At 54.1% G+C, this 24,692-nt stretch overlaps 1 protein-coding gene across 1 annotated transcript; it reads left to right on the top strand.

Annotated features, from left to right (window-relative positions):
• Window positions 1–5,959: 5,959 nt before the first annotated feature.
• Window positions 5,960–22,895, top strand: LOC136994118 (olfactory receptor 14A16-like; the record flags this gene model as incomplete). The annotated part of the gene is made up of 3 exons (XM_067310369.1): window positions 5,960–6,787; window positions 19,216–19,304; window positions 22,748–22,895. Coding segments are annotated over 3 exons (1,065 nt in total), but the record flags the coding sequence as incomplete, so codon positions are not given.
• Between the last annotated feature and the right edge of the window lie 1,797 nt (window positions 22,896–24,692).

The following is a 24,692-nucleotide window of genomic DNA, read 5'->3' as shown; positions in this document are numbered from 1 at the left end:
GTGACATTCCCTTTTCCTGAAGTCCAGCCTGAACCTCTCTAGCTGCTCTTTGTGCCTCTTTCCCTTCTCATGCTGTTTCCCACTACCAAGAAAGGCTCTGCCATCTCTGAAACCACCTTTCAAGCAGTCACAGGCTACTGCTGTACTGCCCTTTGTCTCCACTTCAGCAGGACAAAGAAGCCCAGGTCCCTCAACCTCTCCTCGTGCACGTGGTTATTCCCCACCAGGTGCAGGACTAGACACTTCAGCAGGTATCTGTTGCCTGAATCACCCAAGTTTCTCAAGGGCCTTCTGGACTGAAGCTCTTCTGTTTCAAAAAGAGGAAAGCAGTGCCAATGGGGAAAGGGTATGAAGGGGTGGGCTGATTGCACTGGAAGGGAGCAGGATGGTAAAAGAGGCAAAAGGGGGCAAGGAAAAAAGAAAGGAAACTAAAAGTGAAGCAAAGGATTGATCAGGGCTGTGCTGGGCATTCCTGCCAAGAAGCCCTGCACCTGAATAATTCTGCGTGGAGCAGGACAAGTAAGCTGACCTACTTCCACAGCCCATTCCTCCTGCCTGCCCACGTCCCTCTGAATGGCAGCTCTCAAGCATATGGCTGGTCCCCTCCACCTCCAGTCTGGGGTCATCTACAGGCATGATGAGCATTGTCTCCTCCGTGTCACTAAACAAGATGGTAAACAGGACAGGCTCCTGGAGAGGTCAGTGGTGCTCCACTTCTCTCTGGCCTCTAGCAAGAGTACTACCCATTCACCACTGCCCTCTGAGCCTCATCATCCAAGCAGCTTTCTACCCACCTGGTTGTCTACCCCTCTAGACTGCAACGTTCTACCTTGCATACAAGAATATTGTGGGAGAGAGTGTCAAACACCTTGCTAAAGTCTAGGCAAAAGACTTCTCTTCTGCATCCACAAATAAAGTTCTTTAATCATAGAAGGCAATCAGGATGGTGAGGCACAATTTACCCTGGGTAAATCCATGCTGACCATTCCCTATCACCTTCGTCTCCTTCATGTGCCCAGAAATGTGATGCAAGAGGATTCACTTCATGACACATTCCTCACCAACGTGAGGCTGAACTGCCTACAGCTCCTGGGTTGTCCTGTTGGCCTTTTTTGAAGATGGATGTAACATTTGCCCTTCTCCAGTCATTGGGACCTCTCCCCATCTCCACAACCTTTCAAAGATGATAGCGAGTGGCCTTGTAGTGACAGCAGTGAGCTCTCACAGCATCCTCGTCTGCAGCCCATCCAACCCCACTGACTTGTATAGTTTGAGTTCTCACAAGTAATGCCTCACTAACCCTCATCCACTCTTGCTTGCTTTTCTCCTCAGGAGTCGTGACTCAAGGCACAACAGCGGGCAGACCTTGTTTGTGAAAAATGAAGCTAACCACGCATTGATTTCTTCAGAACTATCTGCAGCTGCTGTTACTAGAGTCCCTGCCCCATTCAGCAGTCAGCACACCTTCTCCTTTTTATTCTTACGGCAGCAGTAGCAGCTCATCTTCATGCCCTTGACATCCACCACAAGTGTTAATGCTAGGGGTGCTTTGGCTTCACTAACACCATGCCTATGTCACTGGACAATATTTCTAAATTCCTCCTTCGCAGCCTCTCCCTCCTTCCCCTTCCCATACGCTGCCTTATTGCCCTGGAGCTCAGGCACGAGTTCCCTGTTTAGTCAAGGTAGTCCTCTGACATGCCTCCTTGTTTTACTGAGTAGTGCTATGAACCATTCCTGTGCTTGGTGGGTGCTGTCCTTGAAGGCCTCCTGCTTTTCCAGAGCTCCTTTAGAGATGTCTCCCATGGCACTCCCCACCAGTCCCTTGGAGAGGCCCAAGTCTGCTCCTCTGAAGCCCAGCGTCTGTACTCTGCTACAGTTCTGCCTCACTCCCTTCAGGATCTGGCACTCCACTTTTTCATGGTCACCTTAGGCAAGGCGGACACTGGCTATCCCATGCCTGATCAGTTCCTCCTTGTTTGCAATTTCCACATCCAGGAAAACATCATCCTTCTGGGCCCATTGTGCAGCTGTGCTAAGAAGTTGTCCCTGACACCCTCCAGAAACCTCCTGGACTCTTTAAGCACCCTGCTGTTTGGCCTTCCAGTGAATGTCAGGAAGAAAAAGGTCTCCTGATAAGAACCAGAGCCTGTGATGCACAGACTTCCTCAGGTTGCTTAAGGGAGCCTGTGTCCACTTCCTCACCCTGATCAGGTGCTTACAATGTCACCCTTCCTCTCATGCTCTCCCACAAGCTCTCACTCAACCCCTGACCATCCCATGGAAGAGCTCCATACATCTGAGCTGGCCCTTCACACAAAGGCCATCCTCCCTCCTCATCTTCCCTCACACTCTTTCCTGAAGATCTTGTAGCCTGCTTTTACAGCCCTCCAGTCGTGTGAGTGATCCCAGCACATCTCAGCAATCCCAGCAATGCTGTAGTGCTGGGACAGCTTGTGCATCTCCATCTGCTCCTGTCTGTGCCCCAGGCTGCATGCACTTGTGTATAGTTGGGCTGCAGAGCCTCAGCTGAGACACAGAGCACAGACTGGTTGTGGTGAAACCTATTGCCAAGAGCAAAGGACACCATGTGTGCAATGGCTCCACTTCCGAGCAGAGGCAAGCTGGCATAGCTAGCAGGAGGCAATGGAATGGTGAAATGAGGTTCCAACAGAGCTGGGCTGTGCAGCAATGGCAGGAGAGGAGTGTGCTGCCTGAGCTGACTTGTAGCACTGTGGGGCCTGTGACAAAGGTGAACCAGTCTCCAGGAAGGACAAGGTGCCACTGAAGAGTGGAGACCTTGGTGTGATGGGCCTCCCATCTATGGAGGACGGCTGGATGTAGACATGATGGACTTTGCCTAAAGGTAGTGGTGGGATTCACTTATTTGGGCACAGGCAGGACACCTGAGGTGCCCTCGGGCACTTGCCCAGCAACCACTCCAAAAGGGCATGGTTTTCCTGTAGGTCCCACGCTGTACCTGCTAGAGACATGTGACTGTGCTGGACACCCCAAGCATCGGACATGATGCTGCTGGGCTATCTTTCTGTCACTGACTCAAGTGTGTGCGCTGAATTACATTAGCTGTTTGCAATGTAGAGATCTGCATGATTACTTTAGTCTGCCTCACTGAACATCTCCCAGGAGGAGGGAGTACAAAGGAGAAATGAAGTCCTACTTTCAGCTGGGCCACTGTTCCCAAGTGGGGCCAGGCTCCTGGGACGGAGGGAGCTCATGCAACCTGGCAGCACTGCTGAGAGACAGCTGTGTCCAGGAGCAGCTCCTCTGCAAAGAGCAGCAGGGCTCCGGGCACTGCCTGCTGCTGCTGCCATAAGATGAGACAAGACAGAGAGACATGGAAGGCAGTGTGGAGTGGGAGGACAGAGGAGAGGAGAGCTCTTGTGGGAGAAATCTTCACAGCCCTTGACACAGTGAGTCTCTGCCTGTAGAGCAATACTACTGGGGTTCTTGGAGAGGTCTTCTAAACCCATCTCATCTCGTGACTGATAGTTTTTTTAGGATGTCTCACCTGGCTTCTTGAGTGTAGAGGAGGAGGAGGTGCTTCAGAGCAGGGATTCCCAGCCACACTGTCAGAGGGACAGGACATGCTGCTACCTTCTCCCAGGGACACTGCAGGCGTGTGAAGCCAGGGAGTGCACCCAGGACTGCACCGGGACTGTAATTCAGAGCAGTGTCCCTCTGCCCCAGGGTGCCATGTGCCCGGGGCAGTGGCTCTGCTGCCTGCAAGGGTCAGCACTCAGCCTGCCTGGGGATTTCCTCACGGTGCAGCGGGGAGAAGCTCTGGGTAGGAGGATCGACCCCCAGCAGGGCAGGTTCAGTCTCCCATTGAGAGGGTACTGCATGGGTCAGGGCTGCTCACAGCTCTAGCTCCTGCACAGGGCATATTTGAGGTCTTTTCAAGAGCAAGGTGAAAAAACGGCTATTCGAAAGGGAAGGAGCTTTCCTTCTGGCATCTGCGCTTTCAGTTTCCTTATTTTGGAAGGGAGAAAAAAGGAAAGAGTTTTCTGGTCTGGCAAGGGACTGCGACTCCTCAGCCTTCACTCTCAGAGTCAGTAGGTTTGTGAGAAACCTCAGCAAACCCCTTCAGCCCCACCTCAGCCTACAGACAGTACCAGCATCACCCTTACGGCTTCCTCGGGCTTTATCTGACCTGCTCCTTAGGACCTGCATGCACAGAGATGCCCCTGCCCAGCACCCTGAGCCAGGAGGTTTCTGTCGGGCAGAACTGAACACCCACAGGGTGGGATGGGGTCTGTGTGCACTGACCGGGAATAGTCATTGGGGCAGAGGATCAGCTCCCAGCAGGGACAGCTCCAGGCAGCAGAGATGGGCAGGGAATGAGAGCAACAAACAGAATCATCATGGGAGGGTGGATTTGGGCAAGTCATGGGCAGTCCCTCTGACGCAGACACCTTCTTCCTCTGAGAAAGCCCCCCACATCTCCTCTCCCATCCAACAGAGCCTCTGCCCTGACAGCAGTGGAGTCTGGGGCATGAGCCACCTCCTCTGCAGCCAGAGCTCCAGCAGAGGAGAGGGGCATCTCTCCTGCCATGGGCCCATTTCATGCTGCCAAAAAACGGGCTGAGAGCGACTGCCCTGCAATGTTGCTGTCTTTGAGGTAGCATGTCCAGCTGGGTAAGGTGAAGACTTTCCTGAGTGCCCATCTGTCTCTGTCTCCTTGCCTCCCTTGGCAGCAGGATCATGGTGTTGCTCCTTCTTTGCCCTCCTGTCCGTGCTGCTCCTGCTCTTCTCTCGGGCTCCCTCGGGTTGGGGGGGGTTCAGCTGCAGTTCAGACACCTGCCCTGCAAGTTGTGCAACAGCGGGGTCTGCATGGGAGTGAGGTTGCCCCACCCCCCTTCTAATATGTGGGGCTCCAGGAAATGCAGTCTGTGGGGCTGGGAAAAGAGCAGACTCTCCCTTAAGGACAGACCATCTTTAGGACATTTGACTGTTTCCCTGTGGCGTCCTGCCAGGCTGAGAGCTGCCCTCCAGAAGGTCACAGCTGTCTCATAGCATCTCTGGGATGTTCGAGAGACCCATGAAGAAGCTCAGAGATGCGAAGAGTATGGAAATGGTGGTGGGCAGATGTACAGGGGCAGCTGAAAAGAGCCCTGTGTGTCCTTGGCTAGAAGGGGAGTGTGGAGACCTCCCTCTGGTGCTCTGAGAAAGGGAGAGAAGGTTGGACATCTGCACCTTGAAACTGGACTCCTGTGCTCTCAGCAGGGGCTTGTTTCTTTGTAAGGCAGCATATGAGTGTGACCATCCTCCAGCTCAAAGAGGTGGGAACACAGGACAGCTGGGATCAAGGCTAACAGACTAGCTGTCCTCACTCTGCACCAAGTGAGAGTGAATCCTTTCCTCTCAGGACTCAGGAGAAATGCCAAAGATTTCTACCTTTGAGGAACATTCCCCAGGGGTAACAAGGACTTTGAAAAGAAAAGAAAAAATAATATTAAAAAAATCCCTAAAACTCTGTTCCTCAAAACCTCCTTCTTTAGAACTGGTGGTGCAGATGCTGAAAAGGCCTTCCACATGACAAGTGGACTTCACCTGGAAGAAATTCAGTATGTCAGAGCTAGTCAACTCCATTCCCTCCTTCCCACCACTGTACAGCAGGATGGACTCCTCTGGAGACCATGGGCAGAGGCCCCTGCTCCTCACAGCACACTCAGGCAGTGCAAAGTGGAGCTCAAGCAAGGGAGCTGCACAGAGCTCCTCTCAGCAGAGAGATGCAATATGGGGTGTTGTATGAGAACTGGAAAATCTGGGGGGTTTTTTTGCTTGAAAAGTGTCTCCTAACTTCTCAATGTCTTTTCCTCCTTGGACAGTCCTGCATGTCGAGGGTGAGCAAATGTCCAACAGCAGCTCCTTCAATGAGTTCCTCCTCCTGGCGCTCACGGACACACAGGAGCTGCATCTGTTGCACTTCGCGCTCTTCCTGGGCATCTACCTGGCTGCTCTCCTGGGCAATGGCCTCATCATCACAGCCGTAGCCTGTGACCACCGCCTCCACACCCCCATGTACTTCTTCCTCCTCAACCTCTCATTCCTTGACCTTGGCTCCATCTCTGTCACTGTCCCCAAATCTATGGCCAATTCTCTCTGGAACACCAGGGCCATTTCCTACTCTGGATGTGCTGCACAGGTCTTTCTGCTTCTCTTCTTGCTCTCAGCAGAATATTCTCTTCTCACTGTCATGGCCTATGACCGCTTTGTTGCCATCTGCAGACCTCTGCACTATGGGACCATCATGGACAGCAGAGCTTGTGTCAAAATGGCAGCAGCTGCCTGGAGCACTGGTTTTCTCTATGGTCTCCTGCACACTGCTAACACATTTTCCATACCACTGTGTCAAGGCAATGTTGTGGAGCAGTTCTTCTGTGAAATTCCCCACATCCTCAAGCTCTCCTGCTCAAACACCTACCTCAGGGAACTTGGGGTTGTTGTGATTAGTGCTTGTTTAGGCTTTGGGTGTTTTGTTTTCATTGTGCTGTCTTATGTGCAGATCTTCACAGTTGTGCTGAGGATCCCCTCTGAGCAGGGCCGGCACAAAGCCTTCTCCATGTGCCTCCCTCACCTGGCCGTGGTCTCCCTGTTTATCAGCACTGCAATGTTTGCCTACCTGAAGCCCCCCTCCCTCTCCTCCCCACTTCTGGATCTGGTGGTGGCTGTTCTGTACTCGGTGGTGCCTCCAGCAGTGAACCCTCTCATCTACAGCATGAGGAACAAGGAGCTCAAGGATGCCTTGAGGAAACTCGTTCAATGGGTACAATGTCAACACCAATAACTGACCCTGTGCAGCCACTCATCATTCCCAGGGTATTTGGCCTCAAGGCTATGTGTTGTTCACTTCTTTCTTTCTTTACTTTCCTCTGTTACATTCTTGTCAAAAGACAAAAAGGTTTCATTCATGCCACTTGTCCTCAGGCATCTCTCATTTGAATCTGACTGAGAGACCATGTAGAAGCAGGAAGCCAGGCTTTCCCCTTCATCAGCAGAGATGGGGGAACCTCAGGGCCCGCTACCCTGAGCTCCCTCTGATGCCCCCAGTGCAAAGAGGAGAGTTTCCCTTTGCAGTGTCTTTCTTGGCACTGACACCAAGGGAGCTCTGGTGAGTACAGGTGGGGTGAGACGATGGGTTCTGTGTCCATTAGGAGAGCTCATCTTCCCTGGCCACAGTCAGGGTGTGATCTCACACCCCTCTTCTGTGAGGGTGGCAGCCAGGTGTCACCGTGGGCTGGTCCCTTCCCCATACTGTGCTCCATCGTTCACAGTGGAGTGGGAGTGGAGGGTCTGGATGCAGCAGGGCAGTCTGGACGCAGCCTGTGGGGACAGACCCTCTGCTCCTCACGACCATCCCCCCACTACCACAGCCCACATTTCCTCACTGCAGCCTTTGCATGGGGGCTGCATCCTTCCTGGAGACACAGCCACCAACAGTAGCAGGACTTTCTTTCTTCAGGGCTTCTTTTCCTCACTTCCAAACAGGCCTGCTGTCCTCTGAAGTGTGTATATGGCCTAAGAGCTCTCATAATGTGGTGGTGGTGGTGCATTCCTGTGAGCACCAAGAGATCCAGGCATTGGGCACCTTTCTGCCAGCCCTGGCCTCCAGAATAACGTTTCCATAATAGGAGGAGATCTGCCCTGTGACGTGCCTGATCTCAGGCCTTTCTTCACAGATGGAGCCAAAAATACACCCAAGGAACTGCACCACAAAAGGGCCTCTGCTCTGCTTGTGAACTCTGTGGCCTCCCTAGGACGAGCTCAGAGTGCCAGAGAGATCTGTTAGGGAGCAAAGGCTGGATCCAGGGCTCACCTCTTGGTGAGCAGTGCCAGTGGAGATGGGGAATGGTCTCTGAATTGCCTGCTCAGGGCTGTGCCACAGGTGACAGTGCGATGAGAGATGCCCATCCTTCTGGAGAGGGATCTTAGGTACCAGGAGAGCTCAGGGGATCTCCAGGGACATTATGTGCCTTGGGGTGGGCAGTGAGTGGAGCCTCACACAATGAGGGACAGTCCATGGTGGAATAACCAGAAGGTAAAGCACTAAACACAGGTATGAATAAGGAAACAAGGGAAACAAATGAGAACAAGAAACAGGTTTCTCTGTGCACCAGCTCGGGGCAGGTGGCTCTGTCTCCGGGGCTGCAGGAGCTGCCAGAGGGGCTGCAGGGCAGTGCTCTCATGCTCTCCTGGGCAGCAGGGTCGGCATGGAAGGTCTGCAGGCAGAGAGGGAGGGGGATCTGCTGGACACAAAGCAGGTAGTGACCGGCCTCATTGCGGGGCCTCCTTCCCTTTTCTGGAGAGCAGATCCCAGAGAAGGTTGTAGGTACAAAAGGTGACCGTATATCCCCACAGCAACTCTTGCCTGAAAGCCAATTCAGACGTGTAAGGAGGGCTTCAGATTTCAGCCCCTACCCTCGTAACACTGCACACAGACGAACAGCTGAATGAAAAAGTGAGGGCAGCCACTTGGGGTCTGATTTGATGATGCATAGTTATGAGAGCAAGTGTTTCTGTATCCCAGCTCAAGTGTTTAAGCACCATTTGCATCTGGGTTCCTGCTACAAAGAGGATGTTGTTGGGAGCAGCAAGAGTGGGGCTGCTCCATATGGGAAGGGGAGTCGAGTGCCAAGGGTGCTGGCTAGGCAGGCAGGGCAGTGCCCCACCGATGAGAGGTGCCATCCTGCAGTACCCAGACAAGAGGAGCAGAGGAGGTTTGGGGATGGTAACTGGGGTCAGGCACAGTCCAGCGATCTCCAGACAAGACTGTAGGGCTCCAAGCAGCCCTGCTTTGTGCAGGAGGTTGGACTAGAGACCTCCAGAGGTCCCTTCCCACGGAAACTCCTCTGTGACTCCATGAATGAGAAGACACCGGGTACAGAGACAGGCTCCGTCTTTCCCGCAGGCTGTGATCCTGCGGGTGAAAGGCAGAGCCCTTGTCCAGCCCCACTCTCCCTCGTCTCCTCTGCCCCTGAGCTGGTGTCCTGCTGCCCGGCTGGGGCTGGATCCCCATTGTGGGGAGAGGTGGGGATGGCCAGGGAGCTGCTGCCTGCAGAGCTGGTCCCCACGGTGCCAGGAGAGGGGCCAGGGGCTGGGAGCAAGGGGGCAGCAGGCCAGGCAGGGGCAGGGGTGGGCAGGGAAGCAACAGGGGCCTCATGGAGGGGGTGCTGCCAGTGCTGCTTCAGCACAGCGGCTGTCACCTTTGCCTCTCTCCCAAAAGGTCCCGCACAGCTCCCAGGCAGGAACAGGCTGTTCCCCTGTCCCCATGCTGCCCTCCCAGCAGGATAGGACACGCAAGGAGATACTTGGCCTGTCCCGTGCTCAGGGCCAGCTTCCCAGGGCTGGCACAGCTTGGCCTGAGGCACCTCCAGCTCCTTGGCCTCTGCTCCAGCATGGCTGGCACAGGGATGAGGAACTCCTCGGGCAGGGCAGAGTGAGCCTGGCTGGGGCAGCATGAGGGGTAAGATGGTAAGAAAGGGGGGTAAGAGGGGTAAGAAAACTCCCTCATGCATCCCAAGGGGCTCCATCTGCCTCTTCCACCCTGCCCTCTGCTCCCCTCCTGCTGGACAAAGTGGAGCTCAGCATTGCTTGGGGACTCTCCTCCCCATGGGGAGCAGAGGGAGGACTTCACCAGCCCCACACTGCCTTTTCCACCACCAGCCTTTGCACTTGCACTTGTGACCACTTGCCTTCACCACTGGAAGCCCATGAAAACCCCAGCACTCCTGCCCTCGAGCTGGCATCCAGCCTGAACCTGGAGCCTGGCTGCCCACAAAGGCATCAGCTGTCCAGTGCACCGCCAGGGTGGCTTGGGAGAGGGCAGCTCCCCTCTGCCTCGCTGGGGCTGGGCATAAGGCAGGGGCTGGGCACAGCTTTTCCCCAGGGATCTCCCTGAGGAGCCATTACGGGTGATCTTGCACCTCTGCCCTGGCAGCAGCACCAGCACTCAGGGTGCCAGGGGGAAATGAACAGAGGGTGGAAGGGGGACAGGCTGCCCAGGGGGAGCATTGAGACCTTGTCCGTGCACACAGGGATGGAGTGAGGAAAGCCAAAACTCAGCTGGAGATGGAACCAGGGACCTCGCACATGGAAAGGGCTGGAGCATTATTCAATGATTATGAAATGATCCCCCAGAGACTGCGGGATCCAAGCACCTGGCCCCTGCCCAGTCCGGGTGGACCCCCCACAGCTGTTAGCAGACAGCTGTGCTCCCAGATCTGCTGGGGTCTGGTGCAGAAGAGCGACCATGCAAGGCTGGCCTTTTCCCCTCCATCGGGATATGGAGACCTGCAGGAGGATGGAGCTGGCCATGCACCACCCCACAGCTGGGGTGAGCAGCCAGCAGTGGAAAGGGGCGATGTGAGGGGCTGGTCCAGGATGATGGCTGTGGGGCAGCTTCCCCAGTGTGTCCATGCAACACAGGGATCACCCTGGGCTCTTCTCTTCTGCACCCTCCATGTCCTGGTGCCTTTCCCAGGAGACCTCCATTTGCCTGCAAGCACACTGGTGGGTGCTCCCACACTGCTGTTCACACACAGGAGCTGCCTGCTGGCATTTTGCCTCTCCCAGGACCTTTCCAGCCCATCTCAGCAAATCCCCACCTCTCCCTACCTCCCCTGCCCTCTCCCCAGCCCACCCAGCAGAGCAGCCCAGGCTGAGGGTGGCGAGGGACACTCCCTACCCTGTGCCTGCTCGGTGCCCACTGCTTCGCCTGAGATTTCTGAGCTCTCATTCAGTGCATCTTCGGTTTAGCCCTTTACCTTTGGGGGACTCTACTTGGTTTTGGGAGTCTCCACTCACTGCCCATCCCAGGCACATGCTGTCCCAGGAGATCCCCTGTGCTCTCGGGGTGGCTCCATATTCCCTTCCAGAACAATGGACATCTCTCACCAGCCCTGTAATATGGCAGACAGTCCCCAGCAGACACCACATGACCACTCACCTGCTCCAGGGACACTGGGCACCCACAAGTTACAGCTGACTCCAGCCCTCCTGCCCAAACACATCACCCTAGGAGCTCATGCCCCTTAGCCCAAGGAAAACCCAAGCACAGCAAAGGGCCTTTTCGGGTGCAACTCCCTGAGCACATTCTTGGCTCCAGCTTGGGAAGAAGAGCCCAACCTTCAGGCACTGTCCTCAGGAAATCCCCTTTTATTGCAGACATGATGGCAGGGAGGCCTGCCCGGATACAGTGCTACACAGATTTACGGAAGGCAACTGGCCAGACAGACAGGATTTGTGCTGCTGGAGAAGTGGGATGAATTCAAGCATTTACAAACGGAATTATCACAGATAGAATGCCCAAAGCACAAGACTTGCTGAGGTAAATTGGAAATCCCTTGTGAGGAGAGATGGGCAGCTTATTGCTGCTGAAGTAGTACCGGTTGAACCAGTTTCTTCAGTGCGTCCTTGAGCTCCTTGTTCCTCATGCTGTAGATGAGGGGGTTCACTGTTGGAGGCACCACTGCACAAAGAACAGACACCACCAGATCCAAAGCTGGGGAGGAGAGGGAAGAGGGCTTCAGGGCGGCAAAAATTGCAGTGTTTACACACAGGGAGACCACGGCCAGGTGAGGCAGGCACATGGAAAAGGCTTTGTGCCGGCCCTGCTCAGAGGGGATCCTCAGCACAACTGTGAAGATCTGCACATAGGACAGCACAATGAAAACAAAACAACCAAAGAGTAAAAAAATACTAATCACAATAAGCCGAAGTTCCCTGAGGTAGGTGTTTGAGCAGGAGAGCTTGAGGATCTGGGAAATTTTGCAGAAGAACTGCTCCAGGACATTGCCTTGGCAGAGTGGTATGGAAAATGTGTTAGCAGTGTGCAGGAGACCATAGAGAAAACCACTGACCCAGGCAGCTGCTGCCATTTTGACACAAGCTCTGCAGCTCATGATGGTCCCATAGTGGAGGGGTCTGCAGATGGCCACATAGCGGTCATAGGCCATGACAGTGAGAACAGAATACTCAGTTGCTAAGAGAAAGTAAAAATGAAATACCTGTGCAGCACATTCCCAGTAGGAAATGGCCCTGGTGCTGCTCAGGGAATTGGCCATGGATTTGGGGACAGTGACAGAGATGGTGCCAAGGTCGAGGAGGGAGAGGTTGAGGAGGAAGAAGTACATGGGGGTATGGAGGCGGTGGTCGCAGGCTATGGCTGTGATGATGAGGCCATTGCCCAGGAGGGCAGCCAGGTAGATGCCCAGGAAGAGCCAGAAGTGCAAGAGCTGCAGCTGCCGCGTATCTGCAAATGCCTGGAGGAGGAACTCATTGAAGGAGCTGCTGTTGGACATTTGCTGATGCTGGGCATGGGGGCCTGTCCAAGGAGGAAAAGACAGGGACAAATCAGAGCAGTCTTCTGGGAGACAAACCCTTTGCCTTCCTCACAGAACCTCCCACTTTTCCTCTCTCTTTTACCTTCGTTCAACTCCCCGGCTCGACCTCCGGTTTGTGCTGCCTGAGTGTGCCATGCAGAGCAGGGGCCTCTGCTAACGATTTCCAGAGGAGTCAGTGCTGCTCTGCTGGGGGGTGTAAATGGAGGAAGGTGACAAACATTTCCAGTTCTTTGGTGGAGATAGGAGGGGTTTGGGCTCCATGAGCTGACCTAAGGACACTCAGTCCAGTGACCCAGTGGGAATATTCTCTGTTTACCAGAAGGAGAGAGGAATATAGCACTTGCACCAACCAATAAACCCCTACAATGGAAGAAGGCTCAGGGGAGATGAGCAAGGGCGATGTGCCCATGAAGCTCAGGGGAGAAGGTAGGGTGTCACTGACCACAGCTGTTGCACAGAAAGCTGACTTTATCTTAACACAAAGGAGACCAGGACTGGAAGGTAACCTTGGTTTTAGATAAACAGCTATGTCATTTGAGTGGCTCAAGTGACTACACCCCAACTGAGTGGATCAGCTGGTGTCAGTGTTTTCCCCTGAGTTCATGAAAAGAGTGTGAATGTCCCCCTGAGTTAGCCAGACCAGCATGGGGGGGAGTGTATTCGTGGCTCAGCCCAACACGGAGTATAAAAACTGAACAACTAACAAAAGAACCTGGAAGAGAGCAATGGGATCAAGCCGGTTTCATCCCATGTCTTCCTTCCCAGTGACTGCGGATGCCCAGTGTTGTGACGGTGAGCACAGTATAGAGATCAGTAATGGGGATCACACTGGTATTGTGATTGAACTGATACTGCAATTGCTCTATTTTGCTAAGTGTAACTCACACTTGTATTGTGATTTCAGGATATTGCTGTGTCGCTCTGCTAAATCAAAACTCCTGTGTAATGTCCAATATCTTCAAAGAAGTAAATGTTGATATTCAACATTACACCGTCCATGTGTGGAATAGCTAAAAGAACCTGGTCAGGGAGACTTGGACTCTGACAAGCTCTCCTGCCAGCTGTCTTGGAAAGGGAAGATCCTTGTGAGGCATTCATCTCCCCCAGCCTTGCCCTCCTGAACACAGGTGTTTGTATCTGAAGCAGCCACACTAGCTCCCATTCTAGCAAGGCAGGGAAACTCTCATGTGAAGGCAGCAGGTGCCTGACCCTTGCTGGATGTCTCCGTTCCAGTGCGATAGACCCTCTCCTCACACCAATTTACCATCTGCTCATCAGCAGAGACACAGGGGACTGACTCAGAGGAAGGTGTCTGAGTCAGAGGGACTGACCATGACTTGCCCAAATCTTTCCTCCCACGGCGATTCTGTTTGCAGTTCCCGCTCATTCCCTGCCCATCTCGCTGCCTGGAACTCTCCCTGCTGGCAGCTCCTTCTCTATCCCAATGTCTTTTCCCTGACGGTGCTCACAGACCCCATCCCACCCTCTGCACACTCAGTTCTGCCTGACAGAAACCTACCGGGACAGGGCGCTGGGCAGAGGCATTGCTGTGCTCAAAGGTCCTGAGGAGCAGGTCACAAAATCCCTGACAAGGCCACAAAGGTGATGCTGGTGCTGTCTGTAGGCTGAGGAGGGGTTGAAGGGGTTTGCTGAGCTTTCTCACAGACCTAGTGATCTCTGAGAGGGAAGGCTTGAGAGTCTCAGTTCCTTCCCAAACCAGAAAACTCTTTCCTGCTTTCCCCCCTCCCCCAATTAGGGAACTGAAAGCACACAGCCTAGAAGGAAAGCTCCTTCCCCTTTCAAGTAGCCCCTGCCTTGACCTTCCTTTTGAAAAGTGCCCTCCAGAAATGTCCTCAGGGTGAGCTGGAGCTGTGAGCAGCCCTCACCCGCGCACCACCCTCTCCACAACACACTCAACCTGCCCTGACAGGCTCTCTCCTCCCACACAGAGCTTCTCCCTGCAGCACTGTGGGGAGTTTGCTGGGCAGGCTGAGTGCTGACCCTCGCAGGCAGCAGAGTCCCTGCCTGGGGCACACAGCACCCTGGGGTGCAGGAACACTGCTCTGAATGACAGCCCTGGCTAGACCTGTGGCACACCCTGGCTTCACACCCATGCAGCTCTCCCTGGCAGAAGGCAGCAGGACACCCTGTCCCTGGCATGCTGTGGCAGGGAATGCCCCCCCCCACAAACACTCAAGAAGCCAGGAGTGCAATCCTCAAGAAAACCATCCATTACGGGCTGGGTTTAGAAGACCCCTCCAGCAACAGCAGTAGCATTGCCCTGCAGCCAGAGGCTTACCGTGCAAAGGGCTGGGAAGATTCCTCCCACAAGGAGCTCTCCTCTGGCCTCCCACTCCACACTCCCTTTCACTTCTCTCTGCCTTCTCTCATGGATGTCAGCAAGAGCAGGCAGTGCCCAGAGCCCAGCTGCTCTTGACAGGGGAGCTGCTCCTGCAAAGAGTTGTCTCCCAGCAGTGCTGCCACCTTGCCAGGAGCTCTCTCCATCCCAGGAGCCTGCCTCTGCTCAGCAGCAGTGGCCCAGCTGAAGGCGTGAATTTCTCTCTCCCTTGTGCTTCCTCCTCCTGGGACACGGTCACTGAAGTAGACTGAAAGAATCACCTCTGGGCCTTTTCTCAAGAGTGGAGAGAGACCCATTCCAGCATTACAATTTGTCTCATCAGAGGATGGTCATCTAGGACACATGGAAATGTCCCACTCTGGAAGACCCTATTCCCACCTCTTAACTAGGCAGGACACCTGTGAAGATCTTTGCCAACATCGTGAGCCCTCTGTGAAAGCAGCTGCAAGTGGATGAGATGAGGCTTCATACAGATGCGACGGCTTCCATAAATGCACCTAGCTTCCATGGGTGACTTGGGGTGTGGGTTCACCTCCTGGTACCTCTGCTGTGCTGCAAATTCCTCCTCCCACAACTGCTGTTACTGCCAGCCCCCTCAGCAAATGCTATTGTACCCCCTCCTTTTCCTAGAAGGTTGCAGTGCCATATAGGATGAGTGCAAGACCCTTATAATAAATGCCAGCATGTCTTGGGTGCCTTTGTGTGAGTGCCCCAAAGCCTCCGTAGCTTGACCTGAGGAAGTCTGACAGCTCTTGGGCTCCTGGCTCTGCGAGGGCTGAAGATGTGCCCAGGGCCTGGTTGCCCGTGGCACCCAGCCCTCAGTGCTCTGTGAACCCAGCTGTGGAGCCCGGACTGCTCTTGCAGAGCCTGTGCAGCCAGGACAGCTGGCATTTGAGCAGACCTCCAGGCTGGGGCTGTATCATTGCTTGGGCCTCATTTCAAAGCCTCTGCACCCTTTGTCCCTTCATTGGGGCCCCTTGTCCAAGTAACTAAAGGGAAGGAAGGAGGTTCCTTTGGGCTCAGGAGGCCTTCAGGACTCTCAACTATTTCTCCATTGTATCTGTAACTTGTGTATTACTAAAGAAAATGCCCATCCCCCCATGCCTAGCTGGAGGTTCCTTCGGGAATGGGGGTGGAAAGCAGCAGCCTGCTGTGCCCAAAGAAAGCAGGATCCTTCCCTCTGAAAACAAAAGCATCGCCCAAGGAGCCAACTCTCTGCCTGCCTGATCTTGTGCTGATTATTTGCGCAGTCCTTGTGAGCCTAGAGTGCCTTGGCCACCTTGTGGTGTTTCCACAAGAGCTTCCCTGTGTGTCTGGGTTGAGGAGCCAAGGGAAGGCAGCGAGCAGAGCAGTGGCTGTGGAGTGTGCAAGTGGCGAGTATCCTGCATCCATCTCTTCTTGCTGGCACCTGGTTGTATGTAGCAGACCAGCCAGCTCTGAGGGGCAGAGACAGTGTGTTTGTAGACGAGGTGGCAGAGCAGAGGTCTGGTGTCAGGCTGATGCCTGGTACAGCACTGAGTTGATCTGACAGTGTCAGAAACGCTTTCCAGTGCAGCTGCTCCCTCAGCTGATCTCTGTACCTGGGCACTAGGAGTGGAAGTGGCATCCTGCTGTCATTGTGTAGGCGCTGCAGTGCAAAGGCTCCCAGCTCGGACTTAATGGTACTAAAGGAAAAGCAAGACCAATTGTTCCCTTTTGGGATTTGTGCCCAGGGTGACAGAGTGGAGCTGTCGCATGACCTGCAGAGAGTCTTGCAGGAGATGAAAGCTGTTTGCAGAAGACTGTTCTGTACGGAGTGATAACAGTGTAATCAAGGGCCATGCGAGTGGCCCAGGTGAGCTTCTCCTCTATGAAGGTTTGCACTTTTCAGATCCCTTGTGATTCGGTACCAGCTAGGGCAGCAGCAGGCACGTCGATGCCATTTGCACTTGTGAGGTCAGTTGTGCCTCTGAAGCTGGTAGGCCAACAGCATGCCCATAGCTTTGGTGATGATGGTGAGGTGCCTTGTGTCTCAGTGCCTCAGAAACGGGGAGCAGGCCCATTGCTGCTGTTTGTGCTTGTTGAGGTCAATTGTGCCACAGTCGCTAACAGGCCAGGAGCAGATATACGGCTTCATGGCGGCCTGTGAGGTCACTTCAGCCTCAGCACCTGACAGTCCAGCTCGATGCAGATTGCTGATGTTTGTGGAGTCCTTCGGCTTCAGTATCTGCTCGTCCACCAGCAGCCCCACTGGTCCTTTTTGTACTTGTGAGGTGACTTTTGCTTCAGTACCTGCTTAGACAGCATCCAGCACATTGCTGCTTTTGTGCTTGTGAGGTCACTTGTGCCTCAGGGCCTGATAGGCCAGTGCTGGTCATGTGGCTGCTCTTTGTGGTTGTGAGGTCACTTGTGCCTCAGTCACAGAATCACAGAATCAGAGAATCACAGAATGGTTGAGTTTGGAAGGGACCTCTGGAGATCATCTAGTCCAACCCTCCTCCTCAAGCAGCGTCACCTAGAGCACCTTGCACAGGATCACGTTCAGGTGGGTTTTGAATATCTCCAGAGAGGAGACTCCACAACCTCTCTGGGCAACCTGTTCCAGTGCTCTGTCACCCTCACAGTGAAGAAGTTTTTCCTCATGTTCAGATGGAAGTGTCTGTGTTTCAGTTTGTGCCCGTTGCCTCGCGTCCTGTCTCTGGACACCACTGAAAAGAGTCTGGTCCCATTCTGTTGACACCCTCCCTTCAGATACTTGTACACGTTGATAAGATCCCCTCTCAGCCTTCTCTTCTCCAGGCTAAACAGGCCCAGCTCTCTCAGCCTTTCCTCAGAAGAGAGATGCTCCAGTCCCCTCATCATCTTTGTAGCCCTCCGCTGGACTTGCTCCAGTAGTGCCACATCTCTCTTGGACTGGGGAGCCCAGAACTGGGCACAGTACTGCAGGTGTGGCCTCAGCAGGGCTGAGGAGAGGGGGAGAATCACCTCCCTCCACCTGCTGGCAACACTCTTCCTTATGCACACCAGGATACCATTGGCCTTCCTGGCCACAAGGACACATTGCTGCCTCATGCTTAATTTGGTGTCCACCAGCACTCCCAGGTGCTTCTCTGCAGAGCTGCTTTCCAGCAGGTCACCCCCAGCCTGTACTGCTGCATGGGGTTATTCCTCCCCAGGTGCAGGACCCTGCACTTGCCTTTCTTGAACTTCATGAGGTTCCTCTCCGCCCACCTCTACAGCCTGTCCTGGTCCTTCTGAATGGCAGCACAGCCTTCTGGGCTATGAGCTGCTCCTCCCAGGTTTGTATCATCAGCAAATGGTCAGACAACAGCCCTGGCTCTGCACCACAAACCCACCAGTGTGTGTCCTCACCCTGCCTGTTCATACAGCTGAGCTAACATTGGCATTTCCTTCTCTTGGGCCCTTACCAGCCCAGCCCAGCCCAGTCCTCCCCGGCTCTCCCCATCTCCCCTGCCATCTCCCCAGCCCACCCAGCAGAGCAGCCCAGGCTGGCGGTGGCCCCACAGCAGTGCCCACAACAGGGTGCTGCAGAGCTCTGGGCACTCACACCACAGCCACGGCCCCCCCGTGCAGGCACAACAGCTTGGGGTGGGGGGGGAGAGGTGCAGGGGTGTGTGTGTCAGCTGCCCCATCAGCCTCCAAGCTGGAATGGACCCCAAACCCCTGCTGAGGCCTCTGTGGGCCTGGACGATGCTCTGAGCAATTGCAGGGCATGTCAAATGGCTCAGGCTGTGTTCAGGTCTGTCACTACATAAAGCCCATGGCTTTTCGTTGAAGGTGACGTGGACCACTCTCCAAGCTCCCTTCCCTGGGCCTCCTCGGTCCCCAACGCCTCTCGTGGGATTGCAGAGCTCTCACTAGCCTGGACATTCATGCGTTTAGCCCTTTATCTTTGGATGAATCCACTGGATTTTGTGAAGCTCCATTCGCTGCCCACCCCGAGGCACATGGTGCCCTTGGAGATACCCTATGCTCTCCTGATGGATCCATACACCCTTCGAGAAGGACAGGCATCAGTGTCCAGCCTTGTCATATGGCACATACCGCTTGACCATTTACCATCTCCAGGAGCACTGGGCACCCACAAGTGAGAGCTGAATGCAGATCCCCAGAAAAGCAACAGGCCCTTTCAGGGAGAAAGTCCTTGAGCACCTTCTTGGCTCCAGCTTTTGAAGGAGAGCCCAACCTTCAAGCAGTGCCCTGAGGAAATCCCCTTTTATTAGAGAGAGGCCAGCTCTGACACAGTGATAGACACATTTACAGAAGACTTCTGGGTCAGACAGACTGGGTTCGTGCCTGTAAGCAAGTGGGATGAATTCCAACACTTCTGCACAAACGTGATGATCACAGCGAGAATGCCCAAAGCACAAGAGTTGGCTGAGGTACTTAGAAAGCACTTGTGAAGAAGGATGGGCAGCTCATTGCTGCTGCACTAATACCAGTTGAACGAGTTTCTTCAGTGCATCCCTGAGCTCCCTGTTCCTCATGCTGTAGATGAGGGGGTTCACTGTTGGAGGCACCACCGAGTACAAAATGGCCAGCAGCAGATCCAGAGCAGAGGACGAGATTGAAGGGGGCTTCAGGTAGGCAAACACTGCAGTGCTGATAAACATGGAGACCACGGTCAGGTGAGGGAAGCACATGGACAAGGCTTTGTGCCGGCCCTGCTCGGAGGGGATCCTCAGCACAACTGTGAAGATCCGCACATAGGACAGCACAATGAAAACGAAACACCCAAAGAATAAACAAATACTAATCACAATAAGCCCAAATTCCCTGAGGTAGGTGTCTGAGCAAGAGAGCTTGAGGATCTGGGGGATTTCACAGAAGAACTGCTCAACAACATTGCCTTGGCAGAATCTTACTGGAAATGTGTTAGCAGTGTGCAGGAGAGCATTGAGAAAACCAGCGGCCCAGGCAGCTGCTGCCATCTTGACACAAGCTCTGCTGCTCATGATGGTCCCATAGTGCAGGGGTTTGCAGATGGCCACGTAGCGATCGTAGGCCATGACAGTGAGAACAGAATACTCCGCCAAAATGAAAAAGATAAGAAAAAAGACCTGGGCAGCACATCCCCAGTAGGAAATGGCCCTGGTGCTGCTCAGGGAATTGGCCATGGATTTGGGGACAGTGACAGAGATGGTGCCAAGGTCGAGGAGGGAGAGGTTGAGGAGGAAGAAGTACATGGGGGTGTGGAGGTGGTGGTCGCAGGCTATGGCTGTGATGATGAGGCCATTGCCCAGGAGGGCAGCCAGGTAGATGCCCAGGAAGAGCCAGAAGTGCAAGAGCTGCAGCTGCCGCATATCTGCAAATGCCTGGAGGAGGAACTCATTCAGCAAACTGCTGTTAGGCATTTGCTTCCTCTGAGCTTTGGGCACTGTCCAAAAAGGAAAAGGCATTTGTAGGTTAAAAGAGTTTTCTCTCAGCCAAATCCCAAACTATTCTTAATAGAACCCTCCACATTTCCTCTCTTCTCTAGCTTGGTTCAGTCCCTTTTTCTTATCTCTGGTTTGTGCTGGCTGAGTGTGCTGTGCAGAGCAGGGGCCTCTGGGTGTGGCTTCCAGAGGAGTCAATCCTGCTCTGCTGCGGTTGTAAATAGAGGCATCAAATTGCCCCGAGTATTTGGTGGAGATTCCTGGAGACGGGTACCTGGATTCCTGGAGAAGGGCGTTCGGTCCAATGACCCAGTGGGAACACTTTCTATTTATCATTGTGAGAGCTGAATACAACACTCCTGCCAGTTGTGTCTGGAAGAGAAGACCCTTGTGAGGAATTCATCTCCCCCAACCTTGCCCTCCTGAACAGAGGTGTCTGTATCTGAGTCAGCCACACCAGTTCCCTCTCTGGCAGGCAAAAGAAACACTGAGGTGAAGGCAGGGCATGACCCCACCCTTTCTAAACATCTCTGTTCCAAAGAGATGGACCCTTTCCTCACATCGATTTGCCATCTGCACCCTTTCTCCAGGTGCTGTAATGGGAGTGGGACGTGACTAGCTCTGATGGACACATCCTACAGCCACCCACTTTGTGGAAAGGCCGTTCAACATCTTAACGCTCATTTTCTCCAGAAAAATGGGCTGCAGTGAAGGGGTCTGATTCTATATTTCTTGAGCTTCTAGATGTCTCCATCACACTGGGGGAGCATCCTTTGATGGAGTAGAAATCTTTGGCATTTCAGTTATGCTCAGCATTAGAACTTGTGTGTCCAAGAGGAAAAGGGCTCACGGTGACTGTACAGAGTCAGGGGATCCGGACTGTGCATGAGTCTTGCTCCCCGCTGCCCTGTGCTAGCACCCCTCCCGGCTAAAGGACAATCACACTCACAAGTTACTCTAAGAAAGAAACTGGGCTGAGGTGAGAGTGGAGGAATATAGTTCCTGAGTGAAGATTTCCACATTCTTCTCTCTCAGAGTAGATATGGAGAGCGTGCTATGGAGAGCTCTTCAGAGCATGTGATGAGGTTTCTGACTTGCATGACCAGCACAAAGACTCTCAGCTATCACAAATATGCTGTGGCAGAGCTGGGGTCTTGTGGAGGGCAGCTTGCAGCCTGGCAGGACACCCCAGAGAGACAGTCAAGAGATCTAAAGATGGGTGGGCAGCCTTAAGAGAGAGTCAGATCATTCCCCAACTGGATGAAATACATTGCCTAGAAGGCTGGAAGGGACCTTGGGCATGTTGCTGCCATGAAGACAGCTCCACGCAGGACCCATGGGGTCCATGCCTTAACTGCAGCTGAACTCCTCTCCTTAACCCCAGAGAGCAGGAGAGCAAGAACCAGACCAGCCCCGAAAGGAGAGGAAACCAGGAGCAATACCATGACCCTGCTACCAAAGGGAAAGCAAGGAGGGAGAGCCGGACGGGCAGTTAGGAAAGCCTCCACCTCACCCAGCTGTGCACACCACCTCTCAGACCGTGACATCGCAGGACAGTCACTCTCAGCCCCTTCGTCATGCGCTGCTGGGAAATGGGCACGTCACAGGAGAGATGCCCCCCTCCTCTGCTGGAGCTCAGGCTGCTGAGGAGGGGGAGCATGCCCTCGACCCCGTACGGGGCCTTGAGGGCAGAAACTCTGCTGGGCACGAGAGGAGACACAGCGGGGCTTCCTTAGAGGAAGATGTCTGCATTGCAGGCACTGACCGGGAGTTTTCCAAATCCCCCTTCCCACAGCATTTATGTTTCTGCTTTCCTCTCTTTCTCTGATCATATCTCCACTGCCCAGAGCTTTTTCTCCTGGGAGCTGTTTCTCTGTCCCATCTCTTTTCCCTGTCAGCGCTCACAGACCCCATCCCACCCTCTGCGCACTCAGCTCTGCCCTGCAGAGACCTCCCAGCAGCAGGGCACTGTCCAGGGGCATCTCTGTGTCTGCAGGTGCTAGGGAGCAGGTCACACAAACGCCGCTGAGGCCAGAGAAGGTGATGGTGGTGCTTTCTGTAGGCAGAGCACTGGCTGAAAGGAGTTTATGAGGTCCCTCACAGAACGACTCATTTCTCACTGTAATGGTCTGGGAGTATCAGTCTCTTGTCCAAAGCCCACAGCTCCTTCCCCCTCCCCTTCCACCTCCCATGCACAAACAGTAGGAAACTGAAAGCAGAGACTCAGGAAAAGTCCTTATCTTTAAGGGAAGCCCTGCCATGGCTGTCGTCTTGAAAAGGCCCCTTGGAAATATCCTGAGGGTGAGCGAGATCTGAGAGCAGCCCTCACCCCCACAGCACCCTCTCAACAGGGGCATGAACCTGCCCTTCTCGGGGTCGCTCCTTCCACCCAGGGCTTCTCCCTGCAGAGCCCTGGGCAGTCCCCTGGGCAGGCTGAGTGCTGACCCGTGCAGGCAGCAGAGTCACTGCCCTGGGCACACAGCACCCTGGAGCAAAGGGACACTGCTCTGAATTACAGCCCACGCATACCTGGGTGCACTCCCTGGCTTCACACCCCAGCACCGTCCCTGGGAGAAGGTAGCTGTGATGTCCTGTCCCTGTGACGGTGTGGCTGGGAATCCCTGCTCTAAAGCACCACCTGCTCCAAACAGGACAAGCTGGCAGAGCTGCCCTGACAGACCCTACCAGCTGCGCAAGGCGGCAGCTTTCGAAGAACCCGCCGACAACCACAGCAGCAACGTTGCCCTGCAGCCAGAGACTTACTGTGTTATGGGCTATGAAGATTTCTCCCTGCAGTGAGCTCTCTGGTATCCTCTGATTCCCGACTCTTCAACTTCTGAGTCGTTCATCTCATTCTGGCCCCTGCAGGCGGTGCCCTGAGTCCCGCTTCTCCATTAAGAGGAGCTGCACTTGGACAGAGCTGTCTCTCCGCAGCACCTGCCATGTTGCCATGGGCTCTGGCAACCCCAGGAGTCAAGCCCAGCTCAGGAGCAGAGGCACAGCTGAAGATTTTGTGACTTTGTCTGGCCACTGTGCACCCTCGAGATGTTCTCAGGACTCCAGGGCTGACAGCTCCTGAAAGGCAGCAGGGTCACCCTGGGAATTATCCACTGAAGTAGATTAAAATAATCACCAATGGTCCCTCTCTAGCAGTGCAGAGACTGAGTCTAGCATTGCAGTTGCTCTCATCAGAGCATGGCTATCTAAGAGGGGTGGAAACATCCCACTCTAGAAAGCCCTGCTCCCATCTCCTAAGAGCACAGGGACAAGAAGGGTGTTCATTTGCTCGTGCTTCAGAGACTGATTGAGAGGAATTAATCAACACGTCTAATGGCCATTGAGAAGCCCCTGGGATGGAGTGGGATGCACTTCCCTCCCGTGCTCTCCACAAACTCACAGGAGGTGGGATTCCCCTTGCCCAAGTTTTAGCGTGCACAAAATGCCTGTCTGCGTGGCAGCTCCTTCTTTAAGCTCCCACTGTAATCAATGGAGATGGAGGGAGGGAGTCAGCTGTACACGCACACACCCCTTTGGGCATTTGAAGGGCCAGAGGTGGTCCAAGACATGGACCAGTTTCTCCTTGCTCTCATGTAACAATTAGGAGACCCATAACCTTCCAGAGCATTAGCTGAGGGCCAGCTGGAGAATCTCCTTGGCCATCTGAAATGACACTAGCTGCCGACTACTGCAAGAGCTCCGCTCATTAAGAAGCCGAGACATATGCAGATCCTGACATTGCAAACAGCTCATGTAATTCAGTGCACACACTTGATTTAAGGCCATGACAACAGGCTGGCAGGGCCATGTCAGATGCATGGGGTGTCCAGCACAAGCACCATTTTGCTAGCAGGTACAGCACAGGACCTACAGGAAAAGCATGCCCTTTTGGAGTGGTTGCTGGGCAAACACCCCAGGGCATCTCACATTTCCTGCCTGTTCCCAAACAACGGATTCCCACCACTGCCTTTAGACAAACTCCATCCCGTCTGCATCCGAGCATGCTGCAAAGATGGAAGGCACATCACACCAGGGTCTCCACACATATGCCTCCATTCTCAAACCCTGCGAGCTCTCCTCTCCCTAAACCTTTTCTCACCCCAATGATATGAACAGGGACTGTGTTAATGATGCAGCCACAGTGTGCCCGGATTGCAGGCTGTTCAGGCCCAGGGACTTTCTCAGTGGCACCTTGTCTTTCCTGGAGATCTGGTCACCTCCGTCACAGGCCCCAAGGTGCTGCAGAGTCAGCTCAGGAGCCAAGCACCTCTCCTGCCACGGCTGCATGGCCCAGCTCTGTTTCTCTCAGGCCTTGTATACTGCAGGGTTTGCTCTCTCAGTGGGCACCTCACATCATCACTGCATTTGCTGTCTACACCAGCAGGTCTCTGCTCTGAACTTAGGCCTTTGTAAACACAGTGTCCTTGGCTCTTGGGAACAGGTTTCACCGTGACAAGGCTGCACTCAGCCTTGGTGCCACAGCTGAGGGTCTGCAGCCCAAATATACACAAAAGCCCAAAGCCTGGGCCACAAGGAAGAGGAAATGGAGATGCACAAGCTGTTGCAGAACTGCAAAAGCTTTAAGCAGCCTGAGGAACT

This window comes from Apteryx mantelli, chromosome 24 (genome assembly GCF_036417845.1).
Source record: "Apteryx mantelli isolate bAptMan1 chromosome 24, bAptMan1.hap1, whole genome shotgun sequence".
NCBI lineage: Eukaryota > Metazoa > Chordata > Aves > Apterygiformes > Apterygidae > Apteryx > Apteryx mantelli.
Note: the sequence above shows the minus strand (reverse complement) of the source record. Positions and strands in the feature narration are given on the sequence as shown.